Source organism: Chenopodium album, chromosome 24 (assembly GCF_948465745.1).
Source record: "Chenopodium album chromosome 24, dcCheAlbu1.1, whole genome shotgun sequence".
Classification (NCBI taxonomy): Eukaryota; Viridiplantae; Streptophyta; class Magnoliopsida; order Caryophyllales; family Amaranthaceae; genus Chenopodium; species Chenopodium album.
In genome coordinates this window covers 13,404,132-13,426,111 of record NC_137857.1, presented here as the reverse complement: position 1 = coordinate 13,426,111, position 21,980 = coordinate 13,404,132, and the positions used below count along the sequence as shown (strand labels likewise).

General features: G+C 33.8%; 1 protein-coding gene across 1 annotated transcript; it reads right to left on the bottom strand.

The window, feature by feature from the left end:
• Positions 1–5,801: 5,801 nt before the first annotated feature.
• Positions 5,802–15,475, bottom strand: LOC145611807 (U3 snoRNP-associated protein-like EMB2271). Its single transcript, XM_081667173.1, has 8 exons — positions 15,340–15,475; positions 14,564–15,074; positions 13,466–13,826; positions 12,803–13,027; positions 11,615–11,843; positions 10,497–10,672; positions 7,032–7,097; positions 5,802–6,172 (listed from the first exon to the last, which is right to left on the bottom strand). The coding sequence occupies exons 2-8, from the start codon at positions 15,049–15,051 to the stop codon at positions 6,092–6,094; spliced, it is 1,626 nt and encodes a 541-aa protein (XP_081523299.1). The 5' UTR covers positions 15,052–15,074; positions 15,340–15,475; the 3' UTR covers positions 5,802–6,091.
• Positions 15,476–21,980: the final 6,505 nt, after the last annotated feature.

The window sequence follows — 21,980 nt, the reverse complement described above, 5'->3', positions numbered from 1 at the left end:
CACACTAGTTTTTAGGCCCTGCGATGCCCGAGTTACTAAATTATTTCTATTATAATAGTCTTAAACTCTTTATTAATATTTAATCTTTATGAATGTCATGCACTATGATAATAGCTTAGTGGCTAACACCTTATAGTTTAAACTTGAGATTGTGGGTTCAACCCTTATATGAATCATATGTGGCGCTTAAACTTGTTTAAATTAGGAACGTTTTTTAACATGTAGTATAGATTTGTCAATGCATAAATTCAACTATAAAATCTCTAATTACCTTAGGTGGGTAAAACTTATTGAAAAAAATCTAACAAACTTCACATGCCCATATATGTATTTTGGACATTTTTTTATGATTATTTTGTTATGATCTTAAATCACAAAGGCTAGTTAGAGTATAGTTTCAAAATTAAACCATTTCTTACTAATTTGAATCAATTCAAGGAAGTATATATAATACAAGTATATTACTCAAAAAAATTTGTACTAGTATTTAACTCAGGGCCTGTTCATATAATCATATTTACTGAAATGAGCTGAACTGAACTGAACTGAATGAAGCTGAACTGAACTGAATGGAGATGAACTGAACTGAACTGAATAGAGTTGAAATGAATACTTGATGAGAGAAGGAAATTAGGAACTGAACTGAACTAATTAGAGCTAAATTAAACTGAACTGAATTAAACTGAAATTAAGCTGAAGTGCATGAAAAGGCCCTTATCCCGATTACCAAATAACTCATTAGTTAAAAGTAAAGTTCGAGATAACTTTTTTTTTTTCAAAACTTATTTTAGATGGTTATAACATATAGCTTATCATACAATTAAAAAATACTCACTAGTCACTACCAACTATCACGCAATGAAATATGATATTATTAGCTTTGATAAAATATTGTGAAATATGTCCACTAATAATGACTAACAGAGTAACTTACATATACTCTAAGAGTGAGGGAGTGAGGGATAACTCAAGTGGTTAGAGTTTCCCTTCCGATTTCAAGAGATTCTGGAATCGATTCTCACTCCGCCCTTGTGGCTCTCTAAACACCAAAAAAAAAACATATACTCATTACTAAGAGTCTGTTCACTTCAGCTTAATTTCAGTTCAGTTTAGATCCAATCAGTTCAGTTCAGTATAGCTCCAATTAGTTCTGTTCAGCTTCTAATAATATCCTTCTCTAATAAAATATTCATTTCAGCTCCCAATCTATTTAGTTCAGTTCAGCTCCAATCAGTTTAGTTCAGTTTATTTTAACTCCAATCAGTTCAATTCAGTTCAGTTCACCAAATGTGAGCAGACCCTAAATTAGAGATGAATTATAGGTTCATAGCTAGTACACTAACTTTTTTGAAAAGGAGTGGTAAAGAGAATGCATAGGAGAAAACTAAGGTAAGTCCTTAAATTATTATTGACTTCGTCTCATTTTATTTGCCTCCTTAAAAAAAAAACTAAAAAAATTTTTTTAAAAAAATAAAAAAAAAAATAAAAAAAAATAAAAAAAAAACTCATATACATAGTAATAGTGATGCTCATAGATAGTAGTGTTCAAAGATGATGCATTTGAGAGCAACTATTCCCGCGTTTTCTTTCAACTAACAATTGAAATTATTTTCTTGGAGTTGAATGAATTTCTTCTAAATTATTGATGATGTTTTTATACTAATTAAAATGGCAATGACGAATGAAGCTCATGCTTTACAAAATATCTTTGGTGGACTAGTTCATAACATGAGTTGGCAAAAAGTGCATGCATTTAGCCTCTTATCTTTTTTAGCTTTAATAATAATTGATTTGCTTCCCTCACTTGGATACGTTTAAACTCTAAAAAGACTAAGATTGAGTGTTGACTTTATACATTGATACTATTTGATCAAAATGATGAAGTGTCCAAGTAGAAAGGAAAAATTAAATAAGTTTTTAAATAAACTCTATTGCTTTCTTGCCAAAATTAACCTCTTTTCTAAGTGGTGATACCGTGATATATCTCATTTGTTCAAACATGTACAAATCAATGTTTTCCTACTTTATGGTGGATCTCTACAATTCAATCTAAAAAAGGGTTAATATCTTAATGTGTTAATCAATGATGGTTTAACGTTGCAACAATATTTAATTATGACATGATCTTTACGTCAATTCTCGTACAAGCATTTCATGTTACCACACCGATTTCAAAATCCGTACAATAAAAGAATTTTATAAAAAAAATTTCAAATTGGATAATTCATAACCTTAAATTGGGATTAAAAAAATAAATAGAATTTGAACAAAAATCATTAATGTATATAGGAAATTTTGCCAACAACTACCATTTAAATGACCACTTTTGAGAACAACTACCATTTAAAATTTTCTTTTAAAAAAACTACCACAAAATCACAAAAACTTTGAGAAGCACTACCACGTTTAATTTTCCGGGAAGAATTTTCGGTTGAGAAAGCCTAGTTTATAAAATTTCAATCAATTGTGTTATAGAAAACAAGAGATTTCGATAGTTAAACACAATTATAGATCAATTATCTTTAATTTTGCATTATAGTTTATTTAATTTCTCAATTAAATCTTAAAATTAGGGTTTATGGTCAAAAAATTAATTAAAGGGCTTTACGAAATTGGGGGATTTGGGGCAATTGAAGTGTATAATCTAATTAAGGGTCAATGTAGTGCAATATTATCATTTAATTTGGGTTTTTTGAGGGAAATTTTATAAAATATGCCCCAAAAACGGAGATGCTTGTCGGAAACAATAAATGTGGTAGTGCTACTCAAATTTTTTGTGTTTTTGTGGTAGTTTTTTCAAAAGAAAATTTTAAATGGTAGTTTTTCTCAAAAGTGGTCATTTAAATGGTAGTTATTCACAAAATTTTCATGTATATGTTTATACTTTATATATTCTAATTTTAAAAAATCCCTTGAAAAAAGTATGACTATATAATCTATGGCAACCAGCTGTTCTTTGCTAATATTATCAATGTCAACATTAATGAGGGTTAAAGCTTAAAACAACTAATCGCTTAATAAAAAAATAAAAGTGAGAAATAAAATTTAGTGTAGAATCCTGAGGAAGCCAATCACTACTTAATCAATGATAAACAAAAATTATTCATCAAATGATAAAACAGAAAATAAAACAACATATATGTCCAGTTAATATGTCATTTTTATAATTACTGTATATCAACAACAATGGGACTCATACTCGTATTTAATAAAAAAAAAAACAAAATTAAGTTATTTACGATTTATTTATTTTGTTTATTAAAATGATAAACTTGTCTTTTGTTGTAGAATCTCACTATAAAAGCAAACATGTCCTCGCTTTCCTTACCTCTTCCTCTACCTTTCTACACATATACTTGTACAACCATAATTTCTTCTCTTTTATTCTCCTATAAACAAAAATTAGCACTCCAAAAAAACCAATAATGAAGTTAGATTAAGGTTACAAACCTATAATCTTTACCACTTAATTATATTACATCTTAATTATATCCCAAATTCCAATCATATAATGGCAACATCAAATATGTGCTATATAACAGCAAAATTAGCAAGAACAGTATTATGGATACTGATGTTTATTTTGTTGCTTAAACGAGTATATCCCCTCGTAATCACGAATTCGTTTCGTCTTTTGGACTTAATCAAGGGGCGTAAGTTCATGTATATTGTCCTTAATTTCATTATCATCTCCATCCTCATTTCTTCGTCTTCTTTTGTTCCCTATATAACCAATATCTTCCTTAAAGTACACGAAAAAACACAACTTCGGTTTCATGGTCCAAAAGTTATGTCATCTTCTTATGATGAAGATGATACTTGGTGGTTTTGCACATACATGGATAATGAACCGTCTATGGAGTGTACTACAACATCAACAATAGTCAAGGAGGACGAAACTTTGTCGTTGTTTCGAGTTCGTGAGCAAGAGCAACCCACCGTGGAAAGTGCTACAACTTCATCAACGTCTTCGTTTCGAGTACTTGTGGAAAAGGAAGAGAAAATAGGTGAAGTAGTGGAAAACATGGAAGAAGAGGCGGATGATTTGGATGCCACGTGGAAGGCAATCATGGAGTCAAAAGGCATAGGAAGTAGGCCCCAGCTAAGGAAGAGTGACACGTGGAGTTGCGGGGATGGTGGTGGAGAGGAGAGGGAGGAAAAAAGGGGGGAGATGGGGGGATTGAGTAAGTATAGGGTAAGGGGGAAGTTGAAGAAGTGGCAGAGTTTTCGAGAAATGGTGGAGAGAAAAGCGAATGTTGGTGGTGATAGTGGTGGTGGTGATGGCGGGGAGAAGCCGGGGCGGAAGAGTATAGAGGTGGCACTGACCTTTCATGATGAGTTCAAGAAGCGAGCTGATGCGTTTATTGCCCGATTTACTCATGATATCCGCCTTCAAAGACTGGAGTCCGACCAACGTTTCTTGGACATGATTAACCGTGGTCTTTAGTCAAATTTATTTTAATTGAGTCTGGTTAATTGTCTAACAGTTTGGCAGTCAATACAATTGAAAAGTCTTTGTTACTCGTTCTTCTTTGTCCTCTCCTAGTGTTTCCTCTATAGCTAATTAACTAGAGTTTGGCTCATTTAGGTCAGATGGGTGAATTTGACCTCGATGGTTGCCTAATTACTATCTCTTTTGCATTTTGTTACCTCATTACCCTAAATCACATAGTAGTTACTTTGAATTATTAGGGTAATCTTATTGAAAGAGATAGAAATGGTAATCATACAAGTTAACGGATACATGCCATCTTGGTCTAATTAGAGTAGTTTATAAATATTGATGTGTTGGTGACTAGTTAAAATAGCTTTAAGTTTGTATTAAGAATATAAGTCAAGGACTTTCCACTAGATCTTTTGTATAGGAGTAAGTTTAAGATGATAATATCAGTTGACTCTTTACCCTTTTATGAGTTGTAATAATTTCCTATTGTAATATTAGTAAATTTTAAATAATTCAGTGGTCTAAATTGAGAAATCTGACTAAATCAACCTCGGTTTGAGAATTAAGATTATCCATGAGCCCCTAATATTAATGGATAAAAGGGTCCAAGTGTTTTTTAAACTTGTTTATCCAATACCAATGAAAAGTAAAATTAAAAAAATATACTCTCTTTATTTTTATTTTTTCTTTTAAATAAAAAAACAAATAAATAAATAAAAAATTAACTACAAATTCTCATAAATATACAACATAGTTTCTTCATATTTTGTTAGATTCGTTTTAATGTGTGATTTTATTATATCAATTTTTATAATTTTTATTAATACGTAACTAAAAATATTGACCGCCAAAAAGACATCTTAAGACTATGCAAAATGAATTGATTACTATCGGTAATACTAAAATTACACAAAAAAAATAAATAAATAAATAAATTTAAAAAAAAATAAAAATAAGGGCTGACCTTGGGAACAACCTAAACCAAAAGAAGGGCCTGAGACAGGAACAACAACCTAAACGAAAAGAAGGGCCTCAGACAGCAACAAGACTTTTAGGCTAGCGCTAAAAGAAAAATGATAGGCCATAGAATTTCACACCCCTTGGTGGCTATATATAAGCCAAAAAAAAAGTCGATATCATGAAACATACTCCATATTTTTCATCGGCAACAAACCATTAATAAGCCAAGTGAACATTTTAACCACTTCTAGACATCATGTGTATACTTCCTATTGATCTAATTAGTCCATTCAAAGGCGATATGTTTTTATTTAGACAGTTTAAGTGATTGCAGCAAGTATATTCAAGTCCGAATCAAAACTTAGCATTGCAACTACGAGCTTATATAAATCAGCAAAAATAACTTTGATTCAAATTTCACTCCTCTATACTGATGTATGAACTGATATTGCTACTGCTAATATTACTAGCATTCATTACAACTCGAATGCTACCAGCAAATTTCACAATATTTGCTGTTAGCTAAATAAGAAACATAAATACTGTAACAAAATTTTGAGGGCGAACACAGTTAAAACTCACAAGGAATCAAATGAATCATCAAAATCGTAGACATAAGATCTCTTACATCCTGGTACCTTGATAAATAGTCAAAATTGAAGAGATTTTACAAGATCCACTGGACTCCTATGACGTAAGCTTAAAGGATTGCAAAGCAACACCGTTTCTAGCTGTAGATACACGATCCCACCTTCCAAGACGTGGTTCCTGCATTCAAATGGACAATAGCTTAGTAACATGTATTAGCAGTATTTAGTGAGATAGTGACTGTTACAGAGCCATATAAGCAAGCATAACAATACCTAAAAGACATTGTTTGACAAAATCAGAATAAGCACTTCTAATTTTAACAAGGCGATTACATTCCTTATCCAACAGTGAGTGAAAAACAAAACAACCAGACAGTCAGTATTCATTCAGTTTGTTCGCATAGTTGTCATGAAGTGCGAATAATTTATCTAATCCATAACAGACACCACCTTTATCCCGATGCCATATAAAAGGCTACCACTTATGGTGAATGAAAATGGATGCAAACCTTATGATGAGATTAGATCCCATTTTAGAAAACACCATATGGTGTTAGAAATGCAATAGCAAGAGTATTTGTTTGTAACTGCAACTAATGCAATGCAAGTTATTCCAATGAACACAAGAACAGCCTAAACTTAGCCTAGATGATCAAAAAGCCCTGTTTTAATAATTGATATAGCCATATATACACACCAATATATTGCCAAATAGCTTTTCAATACAGGTTGAAAAGGCACTAATACCAGACTAGAAATTTAGCTCCCTCCAATTACGAATCAAAAGCAACATAAGGCTGTGACTATTCCTTAATGTTTTTGACTGTTACTATTTAAGAGTTGAGCAAAAGAAGAAAGAGAGTAAAAGTGGGGCTGCAAGTGGCAAGAGTAAGGCAGCAATTTGCTAAGCAGTCACACAATTTCAGAGCATTCTCTAAAACACTATAATAAGCTGTAAAGATGTAGTCTGCATCCTAATGAGCCAAATAATATATACACAACACAAGCAAAATAATATAAATAAATTAAAAATTCACCTGCCCAACTCCAGCAACAAGAAATCTGCCAGATTTTGCAATAGCCAAGGAATTCACATACCCCACCTGCATCAAAAGAAAAGGAAGATAATAATCACAATTATGCAACCAATTAATAAAAATTACAATGCATAAAATTAACAAAAGGAACAATTACTTTGTCACAGACAAAAAACATCTTTTTAAAAGAAATATCCCAGAAGCACGTGGAAAATGGAAGATAAAGAACAATTAAACGTTTTAAATGAAAATTTGAAAGACTATAAAAAATAAATGTTAGAAAGATAACCCATACCATATAAGAGTATTATTGCAGACAAAAAAGGTAATGGGGCAGTGAACATCAATCGCAGATCACTCATATAAAGACCCATATATAGAGAAGAAAACCCACATCGTTTAAGTTCAAAGCACAAGTATCCTTAGCCATATGAAGGATCATGAATTATCCACAAACACGTACCTATTGTAGGATATATATTATAGCAGATATTGCACATGTGAAGACCTATGTGGGAGCCAAAGGAGACATCAATTTGCATTCTAATATCTCCTATTATCAAGGGAAGGTGGGGATTATTACTTTACTAAAGGAAGTAATAGTATCATATTCATGTGAAATCACCAACATGATATCAAGGGAGCTATAACCAATTCCTAAAAAAAATTGACTTATCATTCTCACTTGCTGGCTTGCATGATGGAGGCAAGCAGCGTATCTAAAAAGGAAACCTGATGGGCAGGGCCAAGGCAGTAAGTGAAGATCAAAGAATATTGGGATCATGGGAATATTCCCTGTCACAAGAAAGACTCAAAGAGAGGCTAGAAAAGGGTAACAACTTCTACCCCAAGAATATCAAACACTTATAGGTGAGCCATGTCTATTCTCCTTCCCTCATATTCTTCCTCCGCTATTATCATTAACCAGTCATAGAAGCACTTTCATAAGATACCCAAAGCTCCACAACTAGTATCCAGTATATTTGATTCCAACTGATCAATATGACCCATTACCAACTCTTTTCCTAAGACATATTTATTTGTCGTAACTATCTTGTTCCTATGTTACCACGACCTCAGCTACTCATGTTGAGTATCCAACATCAACTCGGCTATATTGTGAAATAGATCCATGATTTTTGCCCAAAACGAAGTGTAAAAGCGTCCTACCGATGTTGGATGTCAAAGATTTGACAAGTATACTTGAGGTGAAATGAAGTGTTATAGCATTGTTCTATTTTCATTATTTTGGACCAAAGAGTCTCTATATTTAAGATAGGAAATTTTGTTAGATAACACCTTTTAAGTGTGTTTTGTTGTGAGAAAACACCTTATAAATTTTTTTTTTTGTGAAAACACACCTAATACCATAAATTATTTATAAAATAACACCACAGGGTGGTTTCAGGCATGTTGACTTGGTTTCACGGCGTTGACCACCACGTGTGAGTCACGTGCACCGATTTACCCCCCTTCTATTTTTTTACCCTTTCTTTCCCTCCAACTCTATTTTCTCTCTCCTCTCAATTTCTTTCTCTCTCCTCTCAATTACTTCTCTCTGTGTTGCTGCTCACACCACCATTAAAAGCTTCTGGAAGTTGCTCGGCCATGGCAGTGACGAATTAAATGCTTCGATTCGTGGTTTAAATTCGGCCAAGGAATTGGGTAAGTGTAAAAATTTCTCTCTCCTCTCATTTGTTACTCAATTTTTGTTTGAGTACTTGCATAAATTTCTCTATCCTTTTCTTTGTGTCTTCCATGGGTTAAAAAGGGAAGCCTCGGCATTACTGTTACCTCTATCCTATAGAACATTGCTAAGATTAATTGATCCCCAAATAAAAAACCCTAATTCCAATTTAAAACCCTAACTTACGATAATTCGCAAAATCAACAAAATTAATGGAATAAGTCTTTAATTAATGCTACTTAATCGCCTCGTAATTATGCCAATTGAGTATATTTGCAGAATTTGGAGCTCAAATTTGGAGTTCACCTTCTTCAAAGGGGAGCAATGGAGTTTGGATGGAAGAGTAGTGTGTTTAATTGGGGAAGAAATTGAGAGGAGAGAGAAAATTAAGTTAGAGGGAAAGAAAGGGTAAAAAATTAGAAGGGAAGGGGGTAAGTCGGTGCACGTGACTCCCACGTGGTAGTCACAACACCGTGAAACCAAATTGCAAGTCAACTCGTGGGAAACCGCCTTAAGGTGTTATTTGACAAATAATTTCTGGTATTCGGTGTGTTTTCAATATATATATATATATATATATATATATATATATATATATATATATATATATATATACATATATATATATATATATATAAGGTGTTTTCTCACAACAAAACACACTTAAAAGGTGTTATCTGACAAAATTTCCTTAAAGATATAATGCTTCTAACCTCGTCTATACTTATGAGCTCCATTTAATAGTTCTATATTAGACGCCTTCACACTGCAGTCGCACATCTTCCTTGCAATACGCCAATACCACCAACCTATTGGTTCAATCACAACAACCATCTTGCAGTGCACTACCAATCCAATTATATACTCCCTACTGATTGACACTCATACAGTCATAATTATATATATGCTTAAATATGAGCAACAGGGACACATTATGTACCCATAGCCACTCGTGGTTGTAATGCCTTTTCTGGTTTTTCGCATCACCATCCGCATATCTAATTTTTTTATTCTTTTGCACTTTATTCATCTTTTATTTTACTCGTTTTAGTTTAGTCGTTGACGTCCCTCCATATGTCGCCAGTTAGGTGAAATTTGGCATAACAATGAGACTTAATAATAGCCTTATGACCCTTACCTAACTTCACATTAAAATCATGACCATGCTCTCTCTTAAGAAGGCCTCCTTATTAAATTACTACTATCATTAGTACTAGGACTTTGAGCCCAAAACATCTAATCTGGGAGAGCTACTAACATTGCAAAAGCAAACACAATATCTCCTTATATTCTCAACATATTTAACACTAGTCAAACTCCATGTTATTGGCTCTCACCTCTACTAAAATGAATGAATTGTATAGTAAAAATAAATTTTCTTAATTGTCTATATTTCTTGTCTGACATGGTATGACATAAATCAGAATCTATATACTAATTCCTCAATTTTACTAATTCTGCTTAAACTAGAAATGTTTCCCTAGTCACAAGTTTAACAATTAATTTCTTTTACTATCTATTACTAAAATTCATAAAAAGTCATTATTTAGATTTATACAATGAGACAAAATTGGTGAGTTTTATTTCAATATTTTTAGTAAAAATAAAAGATATATGGGCAAAGTGAGGTATGTAAATAGCCCAACATGTAAGCGCTGCAGCTACAAAAAAGCAGAGGTTCTAATATTTGACAGTTGACAACCGGTTTATGATCAACAAGAATTAACATTAAACATTTCAAGAGCACTATCAAATTTAAACACAAAGTTTCAACTCACCAAAGGAACATCAAATAAGGGTGCAACAGCTTTGGTCTCACTGTTGATTTGCCATAATCGAACAAACCCATCTCCAGCACCGGATGCAGCAAGGTCACTATTCCTGCATACAGTAACAGAGCTGACCCAGGACTGCGCATTTGAGCATGGATTACTTCCTTTTAATTCACCACTATCTGCGAAATTGTAAAAAATTTGTTCTTCAGTAATGCAAAGGAATCAAGTGAACATGCTGTTTAAACAAAAAAAGGAAAAGTTAACTTAGCAAAACAGTTATATATCTGACTTTCATCAATTATCGATTAGACTAGAGTTGATAATACTTGATATGAGTCATATGACAATGCAAAACCAGTATACACAGCCTAAACTTGACACAATATACTAAGAAATATAAGCACTTGACAATTAATGAGCATAACTGAATTGAATTTGACGAGTCTTGACTCATTAATTGAATATGCGATTAAGTACTGTTTACAACTTCACGTAATTAAGATACAAATTGATCCCAATCTGAAGCTTACATTACATGAAGCCAAGCCCATTACAAAAAGAAAAACTAGGTAAAATATTCCATAACAAATAGGAATGATTAAAAGCTGTGAAATTAACTTTAATCCAAATTAAGAAGCTTCAAGTTCTTTTCACAACACGTATGGCACTAAAGTAGCTAGACAAACTGACAAACTGACAAACCACAATCCTGACTCAAATAATACTGATATTGTATTGTTTCTTTTGACACTTTTTTGGCTTTGTTGTCCATAGACCTAATCCTTTATATCTTTATTCTTTTCCACTCAGATCTAGAAAATACTTATATCAATGCAATAAATTGTATTTGTTTAAATGACAGACGCTTCTAAATAGTTATAATAATTGTAAAAAATTAATTAACAAACCAGCTTTTTAAGTAGGTTTAAAGAAGGAATGCTAAATTCAGTTGGCATGTTTAGATATTATTCATATAAGGAATTTTCAGGTGAAACCTTAATATGTGAAAATTGCTATTTGATCAGCAAACTTAAACGTAATAACCCATGCCTTCTTAACTTCCAGTAGAGCAAGTGCATTTGATAAGGCATGATTGCATAATTACAAGAGAGATGATTTACCAATATGACCATTAGACATAACTCCGTTGCTATTTAGCTCTACTTGCTTCTTCAATGCAGACAGAGTGTGAGCATTTTTTACAATAGAGACTGGCTTTTTACGCAATACGCTCCACAGCTCAATGCTTCCGTCATCAGATCCAGACAAGAATTCATCATTACCAGCAAAGCAGCAGCACTCAAGAGCAGAAGTAGAAGACCGATAAACCAGACGTGACTCCTCCGGAACCTTTCACCATAATAACAGGAAATTATTATAAGAACAATATGAGATAAGATAAACATACATTGTACAACATTGTTGATAGTTTTAGCACAGGCACACAGCAACAAAACCTTTACACGACTCAACGAAAAAGACCCTAAAGTTGTAGCTATCAATAAAACTAATAAGTTTCAAATAAAGAAATTCCTTAACCTTTAAACTACTTTATATTGGCACCCCAAATTTAATGTCCAAAGAAAGCTTCTCCTATATCAAAGTCATGGAAAATAATAGAATAGCTTAAGTTTCAACTTTTACAACAAGTCAAAAAATATACTACCTCCGTTACATATTAGTTGCAACTTTGGGGATTATTTGTGAGAGATAAAAAATTCCAAAGTTGCAACTAATATGTAACGGAAGTAGTAGTACTTTGACAAATGGCAAGTTATATGCTATTTTTAAAATGTTTACATTATTTAACTCTCATGATCAGAAATTTCTCCGTCCAATTTTCTCTTTTATTGGAGGGTTGCAGTGAGAGGCATAAGCCAGTAATTAAACTCTCCTTAAAGCACAAATGTGACTGATAAATGGTTTTAAATGTCCTCATTCCACTTAATCAGTATGGCTCCCAAATGATAATGTTTTGAATAAATGTGCCTTAGATGTACCTGTCATGTTCGAATTTTTCCATGTTTTAACAGATCAGAATAGGTATATAGAAAACTTTCAGGATACTACATTCAACAGAGACCCCACACAGCAGTTTCACTAATGATTCATCAAGCCCAATTGATGTAGCAAAAAGAAGAATGGAAAGATTGTGCTGATTACAAACATTAAAATACCTTGATCATATAGCACAAAAGCAAAACCATCAAAAACTGGTACATGCCAACTAGAATACAATTCAACTATACAGACAAGAGACAAGAACATTAAACTGACAGTAACACCATGGGGAGTGATGGGAAAACTACCTTATACAACTGCATAGTTCGATCGCGTCCAACAGTCAATGCCCGTTCCTTTCTCATACAATCAATACTTAACACCTCACTTTGATGACCAAATAATGTTGTTATGTACGCTCTATCTTCAGCATTCCAAATCTTAACTGTTCGATCAAATGAACCAGAAAAGATCTCTGAAGTCCCTTGCCTAAACGTCAAACATGACACAGGCCCTCTATGACCTGGAAAAGCCTGTCAGTCAATCAGTTGGGCTGCAATGGATACCACTAAAGCCAATAGATGAAGCTACCAACATAGTATTGCCACAATCGGCCATATAATTACATATCATCCCAGCACAAGACAGACAACCCACAAGATAATTATTGGTGAGCCAGTAAAACATATTGGCAAGTTACAGATTTGAAAAATCTATAGGAAACAGAATTTCTCACTCAGACCACCACCCCTTATTGCAACCTTGCTACCCCAAAAAAAAATTGTCAATGTTCACTCTGCAAGACTTTGGCTGCCTTGCAAAGAAATTGATACTAAAAATCATTTAATTCCACACTTTAAAATAATAAATTAATCATTGTGAGATGCATCATACACAAGACTATTGAAATTACGTAACCTTTCTTGGACTTGAAGCCTGCATACAACAATAACAAATAAAGCAACATCTACCTGAATATGCTCCCGTGTACGTGTATCCCATAAATGAACATGACGATCAAAACCACCGGTAGCTAGATAACGGCCATCAGAACTAACAGCCAATGCTAGAATATCCTTACTATGCTTCATTACTTTACCCTTCTTATTTGATTGACCCTGTGGATCTTTAACACCATGGGACTTCAAGACGTCTTCAGAGGGCCAAAGATATTTTTCTGCTTTTCTAATTTCAACATCCCAGTGGGCAATACCACCATCCTTTGAAGCTGAAAACCCTCTTCTGTCATCATCAGACAGAGCTACAGCAGTTACAGACTGCCGATGTTTAAACAAAAACTCTGGTTCTTCTTTATCTTCTAACTTCTGTAATCTACACATCAATTACAGTATAAGCATCCTCACATGTATAAAAAAAAATGAACAATCAAATCTCAAAAATTAATAGATTTGAACATTGGAGTTTGTCTAATTTGATTACTTAGAGCCAATACATAACTGAATAAGTGTGTGTTACAGGGTCGTGTTAAAGCAAGGAGAATATATAGGCTTCAATAGAAGCCTTGCCCGCTCTCCGTTATGGAAATAGTGGAGCAAAAAACTAATTTTTCTTACAGAATCTAGAATCAACAACTTTGTAAGAAAGTTCAATTGGATTTTATTTCCAAATTCAAAACGCCCAATGCCTAAAAAGTAATAATCAACACTATCAGCTATATCCCACTTTGGGCATACCCACGAAAATTCCACAAAGTTTTATCACACTGGAATGCTCGATAACATTGGCTAAGTGCCCTAGCATAACATTCGAGTGTGATAAAATTCCACAAAGTTTTATCACACTCGAATGCTCTAGAACAAAAACCAAATGGCAGAAAAACTAGCCCTTTAAGTACAATCAACAATGTCAGAAATTTTTACTCCATTTCACAACAATTAAACCAACTACATACAAACAGCATTATACAGCACTAAAAATACTCAAATTTTCTCCAAAACAAACATTCACAATTTAACATCTCAACTCAAATAGAAAAACCCACAAAAAATTCAACCAATAAACAATCAAATCACCTAAAAACAAACCCCAAAAAATTCAGTACAACTCACTTGGAAGCGATCAATCTACGAGTTCTACCACTATCTTCAAGCTGCTCCTGCTGCAAAATCTTAGCAACAAGAGAATCCCTAATCCCACCTCTCCCCTCCCTCTCATCATCATCATCTTCATCATCTTCATCCTCCTCTCTTTCTTCCTCCTCGCCTTTCCTCACTTTTTGAACAAGCTCCCACGCCAATCGCCGCCTTCGCTCGTCGACAGTTTCTCTCTCTAACTCCTCCTCCTTTTCCTCCTCCTCTGTTTTCTCCTTCACCCCACCATTATTTTCATCCTCAAAGAAATCATCCCCACCATCCGACATGTCGCTCGCAATCTCACCATCAAACCCATTTTCTTCTTCACTGCTATCAAATTTGCGCCGCCTTTTCGAGTTATTCTGCTTTGCGAATGAACTGGCTCGTCCCTTAGCAACGGCAGGAGTGGCGGCCGCCCTTCGCCCAGAAAGTAAAGGTCGTTTTTTATGGTTTCTTCCTGACATTAATGGGTTCTATAAACTACAACCTGCAACAAATTAGCAAACAAATTTGACTCAATTGGGGTCTAATTTCATAGTTGAATCCTAACATTAAAGGGTTATGCAATACATTATATTAGCAACCAAATTTGATTCGAAAAATCACATAATTTTAGGATTCAATAATCAAATTAGGCTCATAATTTTCTTTTCTTTTGGTTATCTTAGAATTTAGAGCAAATATACTTAATGCAGTGACAATTAAATTAGATTGTGAAATTGATATGTTGATAACAAAAACAAACAACTTACCTCAGAAGCTGCTTCAATGGAGGATACAAGAATTAGAAAGCTTCAACGGAGAACGTGAACTGTGCTTCAGTGGAGAACGTTGAGTGTGCTTCAATGGAGAACTGAGGGACAGGTAGGGTTTAAGGCCTTGGATTCAATGGGGGATATTTGATTCAATAATCAAGTACTACGTTTAAAAATCCATGACCCGCCCGATTATATATGGGTTAGATCCGTCTATAATAAATCAATAGGGCGAGTCTATAAGATCGTCCAATTATGACACAAGACGGGTACTAGACCTGGTGGTTTTGAAACGTGCCTATATGGTGGCTTTGTAGAAGTATAAGAAAGCCGTCAAGATTTTTTATGACTATTATTTTTTAAAATTCTTAAAAGTTTGATATCTATATCTAATATCTATAACTATATCTATATCTTCTACTATCTCCATTAAATGTTTTATGCAACTTTTGCTATTTTGGGATGATCGGGTTATGTGCAACTTTCCATTTTCTTCCTATTTTAGTAAATAAAAATGCTGAAAATTACTATTTTACCCTTACTTAATTTTTTTTCTTAATCATTACCCTTATTATATCCTAATCTAATTATCCTAGAACTAATCAGAATCATCTAATCTCATGATTTGCTTCAAAAAAAAAAAAATCTAATCTAATGATTCCCTTCCTTTATTTTCCCATCTCCCTCCTTCTCTCATCATTTACTCACTACCCCAACCACCAAAAATTAAATTCTGATGGTTGGGTCTCTCTTTATTTTTTGGAGAGTTCTTCAGAAGATGAACCCTAGTTCATCCCCTTTCACTTTCTCTCTCCTCTTCTTCTTCGATTCTTCCTCTTCCTCTCTCCAGATCTACTCTTCACCACTATAATTTCTCCCCAAAAAAGTCCCCTGCGACAATGGTTAACCATGATCCTTTAAAGGACGCGTACATGGCCACAAATGATAAGGGTAAGGAGAAGTTGATCCAGAATCTCATCCATTGCTTTGAGACTGGGTCTCCTTTCCCTCGTCAATTCTACGAGTCAAGCGAAACAGGTCCATACTGTACTTTGTATACCTACATAGCTTTGGGTCAAGTTCTTAAGAGTATTGAGGAGGAGGAACAAATGAAGAGGGAGGAGGGTCAAGCTGAGTCCCAAGGCAAGAAATCGCTTGATTTTGCTGATGTTGCTGTAGATCTAGTTGCTGAATCTGCTGAGGGGAGTGATGTGGCTCCCAAAAAGGCTAGATCTAAGAGGCCAAGACCACCCCCCAAGGTTTGATCTTCCAAGAAGGCGGCACGTGTTGCTCTCAGGAGGATGCGTGGGCTTCCAGACCATGAGTACATCGTCCTTTCTTCTAATGAGGACGAGGAAATAGAGGAGGCTTCACCTACTCCTTCCAAGAAGCCTGAATCTGGATGCTCTTCTGGCCCTGTTGTCAAGTGCTATGTGAGGCGGATGAACCCTTCGGTTCAACCCTCTGACTCTCTAAGTGACTGCATTTGTAACGATTCCTAACCCTAACCTCTTTACTTTTAAATTTGAGTCCCTGATTTATGTTGATTGTTCGAATTTGAATTGATGCTTCTGTTCGGGGCTTGCTGGTTTGTGTATTATTGGATTTTGTTGTTGATTGATGAATTATATGAGTCCTTTTGCGCATATGCTGTTGGATTTTGTTATCTTGTGCTAGATCTATTGGATTATCATGATGTGGTTGAATTATACTGCATGTGGTGTTGGATTGTTATGCATATGCTATTGGATTTTGGATGTTGGTGATATTTTGAGTCCCCTGTACTCTGTTGCTGGTTGATTACCCTGGATGCTGTTGGTATCTGGTGTTTGATGTGTGTGGACAGTGGCGGATCCAGGATTTTTAAGGTGCTGGGTCACTGTCACCTATCAATCATCACCCATCGACCGCATACCGGAGGTGGATGAATTTTGTGATAGAGGATGTTTTGTGGAGGAGGAGGATGCATATTGGGACTAAAGAAACTTGTTATATCATATGTTTTTTTATGAAAATTAAGTCACAATTTTAATTTAATTACAAATTCCAATATTGTCAAAAATAGATTAATTCAATCTTTTTGCAACTTGTCTATTCTATACCCAAGTTAATATTTTTTTTTTTACAAAAATAAAAAAAATACCCAATTTAATTTTACAAACATAATATAAACAACACAAATTAAATTAGAAAAACCACTTAATGTAATGTCTTAACAACACAAAACATAACAACATTGAAGGATAATTAAATTAATCACATGATAATCAAATAAGTTTATAATTATTTCAAAAGGAAAACCAAAAAAATAATTCTATTACTAGCTAATAATGTAATGTCTTAACAACACAAAACATAACAACATTGAAGGATATTTAAATTAATCTCATGATAATCAAATAGTCAAAAGTTCATAATCATTTCAAAAGGAAAACCAAAACAAAAAAAAAAAAAAAAAAAATATTACTAGCTAATGCTGCTACAATGAATTAAATGAAAAAAGAAGGAAAAAATTCAAATGATAACACAAAAAGATACGAAATATAAGGAATACAAAAACTGCTTGAACCCAAGACCTGTGTGATTGGGCCCTTTGCTTAATGGGCTTTGTCTCAATCCCTTCAACCACTGTGCTACAAGTTTGTATTGTTAAGATATGACCAAAAATAATCCTTATATCTTATTTTTAAATGGGTGCCATGTTAAAAAAAAAAAGATTTTTTTTTCGCTAGGTCACGTGACCCAGCAGGACCAAGGCTGGGTCCGCCACTGTGTGTGGATGTAATCTTGCTGCCTTATGTGTGTGCCTGGTTGAAAGTTTGTTGTATGTCTTTTTTGAAAAAAGAAAAGGGAACAAGGGATTATGATTGACGAATGATGAGAGCAGAGTATAGTTTGGTGTCTTGGTTTGGATGTGTGGTGTATACAATGTTCTCAATGATCATATGCTGTAGAGAACACTGCATGTGCCTTTGGGTTTGTGTTTATGTACATTCCTGTGCATTAAAGAGTCCCTCCTTTGTGTTTTGTGCAATAGTGAAGGTATGGAGTCCCCCTTTCTGTATTAAAAACAAATGAAATTCACTTTAATGGTCCATATGATGAAGGGACTCCAATGAATTTCATTTCACACATTAGTTTTGCTCCAACAATCTCTTTTGTGAGATTGTTGTTGAGATATCAATGTTGTGAAGTGTAGTATTCAATAACATTTAACACCTTCTGATGGACTAGTTTTTTCACACCAAACAATAACTTTTCCTTTTCATTGCATTCATAGGGTGATTACAAAAGTTCATGCACATCATTAAAAGACTTTACATTTGACTACCTAACATGTTAGCTCAGTATAAATCAACAAAATGCACCTAACCACCTATTCATAAAGATAAACATCATAAAAAAAAAAAAAAGTTAAGTGGTTATGTGTGGCCGTCCATGTTATTCTTGTGCATTTGCTGTCTTGATTGGGGTCCCCTAATCTGCATCAACCTTCATATCCTGTGCTGCTTCTTGAGTCCCTTGAGTTGCTGGCCAAAACATGGTGTTTATGTACTCTACACTGCCCAACACTGTAATCCAAATGTACTTATTCACCTCGGGTTTGAATGCTTGAAAAGACTCAATGACCTTGTCTACTAGCTCATCTAGGTTGCTAGGAAATGATTATTGATATTGTAACACCCTAGAAATTCCTTTCCTTTTAAATACACACTTTACTATTTTGAAATACGTTTTAGGAATATCTAAGACATTATCGCCACCGTGAAAACGGCTAAGGCAACTATCAAAGATACACAACGGAAGACTTAATAATTAAAACTATTTAAATAAATCAATTCAAAAGCCAAACCAATGAAAGTAAAGTTGAAAACCAACAAAACTAAAGCCAAATAAAATCCACTACAACTTGGAACCATTTAAGGCCCTTATTCAAAACCGAATCAAACCAAACTTTTGCGTTAGTCCATAAAATAAACATCATCAATAATCAAAGCATAAAACACATCGTAACCTAATGGAAGCTAGCATGATTCTCTCTTCACTCAAGCCCCGTCATGAACATGCTTCAATACCTGAAAAGTGTATCTCCACTTGCCCCCACTACTCTCCATTAAAAATGGGTCATCATAGGGCCAAGATAAAGACATGGCCAAACACACACAACACACACAATCAGCAAAGCTGAGTACATAAGCGTAATTAAACACACTAACATGCTTTCTCCTATCATCACACACTTACCTCATTGCACCTGTTTACAACCACACACAACAATCAACAAGAACTTTAACTAGACACTAAATAATACATTTAGCGTTGATTACGCATCGAATGGGTTTCCAACTGTACCTCCCCCAAATAAATTGAGGTTAACTGACACGGGAGCTAACCGTGCCAGCGACAAAACCACTCAAGGTGGCGGAATTCCTGCGCATAATAATAAATAGAAAGGAATGTACAGCGTCCTGTACTCCATTAGAAGTTATGGTTAAATATAAAACCCCATAACTCCCCCCATTGTTCATTCTCAAGGTATATACGTTCCAAGAGTTTTGGTGTGTAATCTCTTTCACTTTACGTTACTTACATGTTATTGGATTTGGTGATGACTCTCAAAGCATAATAAAACAATCAACAATAATAATTCAATCAATCAAACATACTAATTTAATTCTTGAATATTTAGTGACCACATAATATTTAATGTTGAACCCTTTTTAATTCTACCTCAGTGTCAAAGACACCTTAAACGCATAAAGCGCCAAAAATCCTATCCCTCGGTGTTAAAAACACCTTAATTGCACAAAGGCACCAACATACAATTTATTCTTCGTGTACATAGACACTTATATAGCTCCTTCCTCATGCTTAAAGCATCAATAAAATTTATATGAACCATAATTAAATTCCTTTTCAATATTCCAAATATAATTAAACATGTAGTTTAATTAATCATGCATTCTAACATGCCATAAATAAAAGTGTAGTCTATATAATCATGCCAAAATATAATTTTCCAATCCATAAACCATCACAAATAATTCATGCTTCACAATTCAATTTCCAACACCAATAATTCACTATTCCATACATAAACCTTAGCATGATACTACTTGTAATTGATTGAAACCAAACCTAGCATGATTCTACATCATCAAAATATGCTAAGTACGCGAACGTACCTTGAATACGATCTTAAAATCGCCACGACTAGTAAAAATTGCTTACTTCGAAGTCTCCTACACATTAAAATTATAATAGAGCATTAAAATCCACTCTAAATAAATTTCCAGCAATATATACTATTTTAAAATCCCTCATAAAATAATTAGAGTAAGTTAAAATTATGTTTAAAACACCATAATTAAGTCCCACTTAATGGGTAATTTAAATTTCCTTCAAAAACATGATATTAAGTGCTCTACATAAAATTCCAGCACTTTATTTTTAATTAAAACTTGCTGTAATTTAGTCTTAAAACACTTTAATTGAAGATCTAAACACTAATACATCATATACTTTCAATAATTCATAAATCAAGAACCTAGGGTTTCAAAAATTGGGGCTTTTAAATTCAAAACCAAATCTGAAAATTTATTAGCATAATTACCACAATCAAACATCAAAATTAAATCCCAAAACTCATAATTTACAATTAGATCTAAGCATAGATTAAATTAGAATAGGAAAGCTAAGTTTTTTTTTTTTTTTAATATATATATATATATATATATATATATATATATATATATATATATATATATATGAGGTTTAAAAAAAGGGGGAAAGAAGGGGAGGAGGAAATCGGCAGCCACCTGCTGCCGGCGGCTTGCGCTGCTGGCAACGGCGGCCACCAGTTGCCGGTGGGTGGGGGGAAAAAGGGGCAGCCGAAAAAATAAGGGGAAGGGGAAAAGAAAAAGAAAGAAAAATAAGGAGAAGAGAGAGAGAAGTTTACCTTGGGTTTTCTCCACTCTGGGCAAAGTTGATTTGCCTCACAAGTGGGATATTTATACCCCTTCTCTACTAACCCTCTTTCCTAAAATTTCCTCTTTTAGATTTTCTTAATTCCTCCCCTAATAAAACTTGTTAAAATTAAACTTTCTTAAAATAAAACCCCAACTTTTATAATTAAAATAATTAAATAAACTTTCCTTTTATAATAATATTAATTAAAATACTATAATTAAAATAATTACAACTATTTAAATATTTTATAAAATACATACTTTAAATAAAATACGTATAAAAATACGGGGTATTACAGATATTGTAGTGACTGAATAGACCCGAATAATCCTAAGTCTAGCACATTCAAATCTGGTGAATGTGGTGGTTGGAACACTAGTTGAATGTTGAATCCATTAGATAGTTGTTGTTGCTGCAATGAATTCTTCATCTCTTGGGATCTGGTGTGGTCATGCATTATCCCACTGTATTATGACATTTTTTAGTAGACTTTCTGGCCATTTTGAGATAATTGATGGTATGACTTTTGTGAGCAACATCTCCCTAATCACCTCCCTATTCACATTTTGGACTGCCTTGGTTTCCCATGTTCCTACAGGCCTGTTTTTGCTTGATTTCTTAGCTCTTAAATGGGAACATGCCATGTTTCCCATCATGTAGCAATGCCC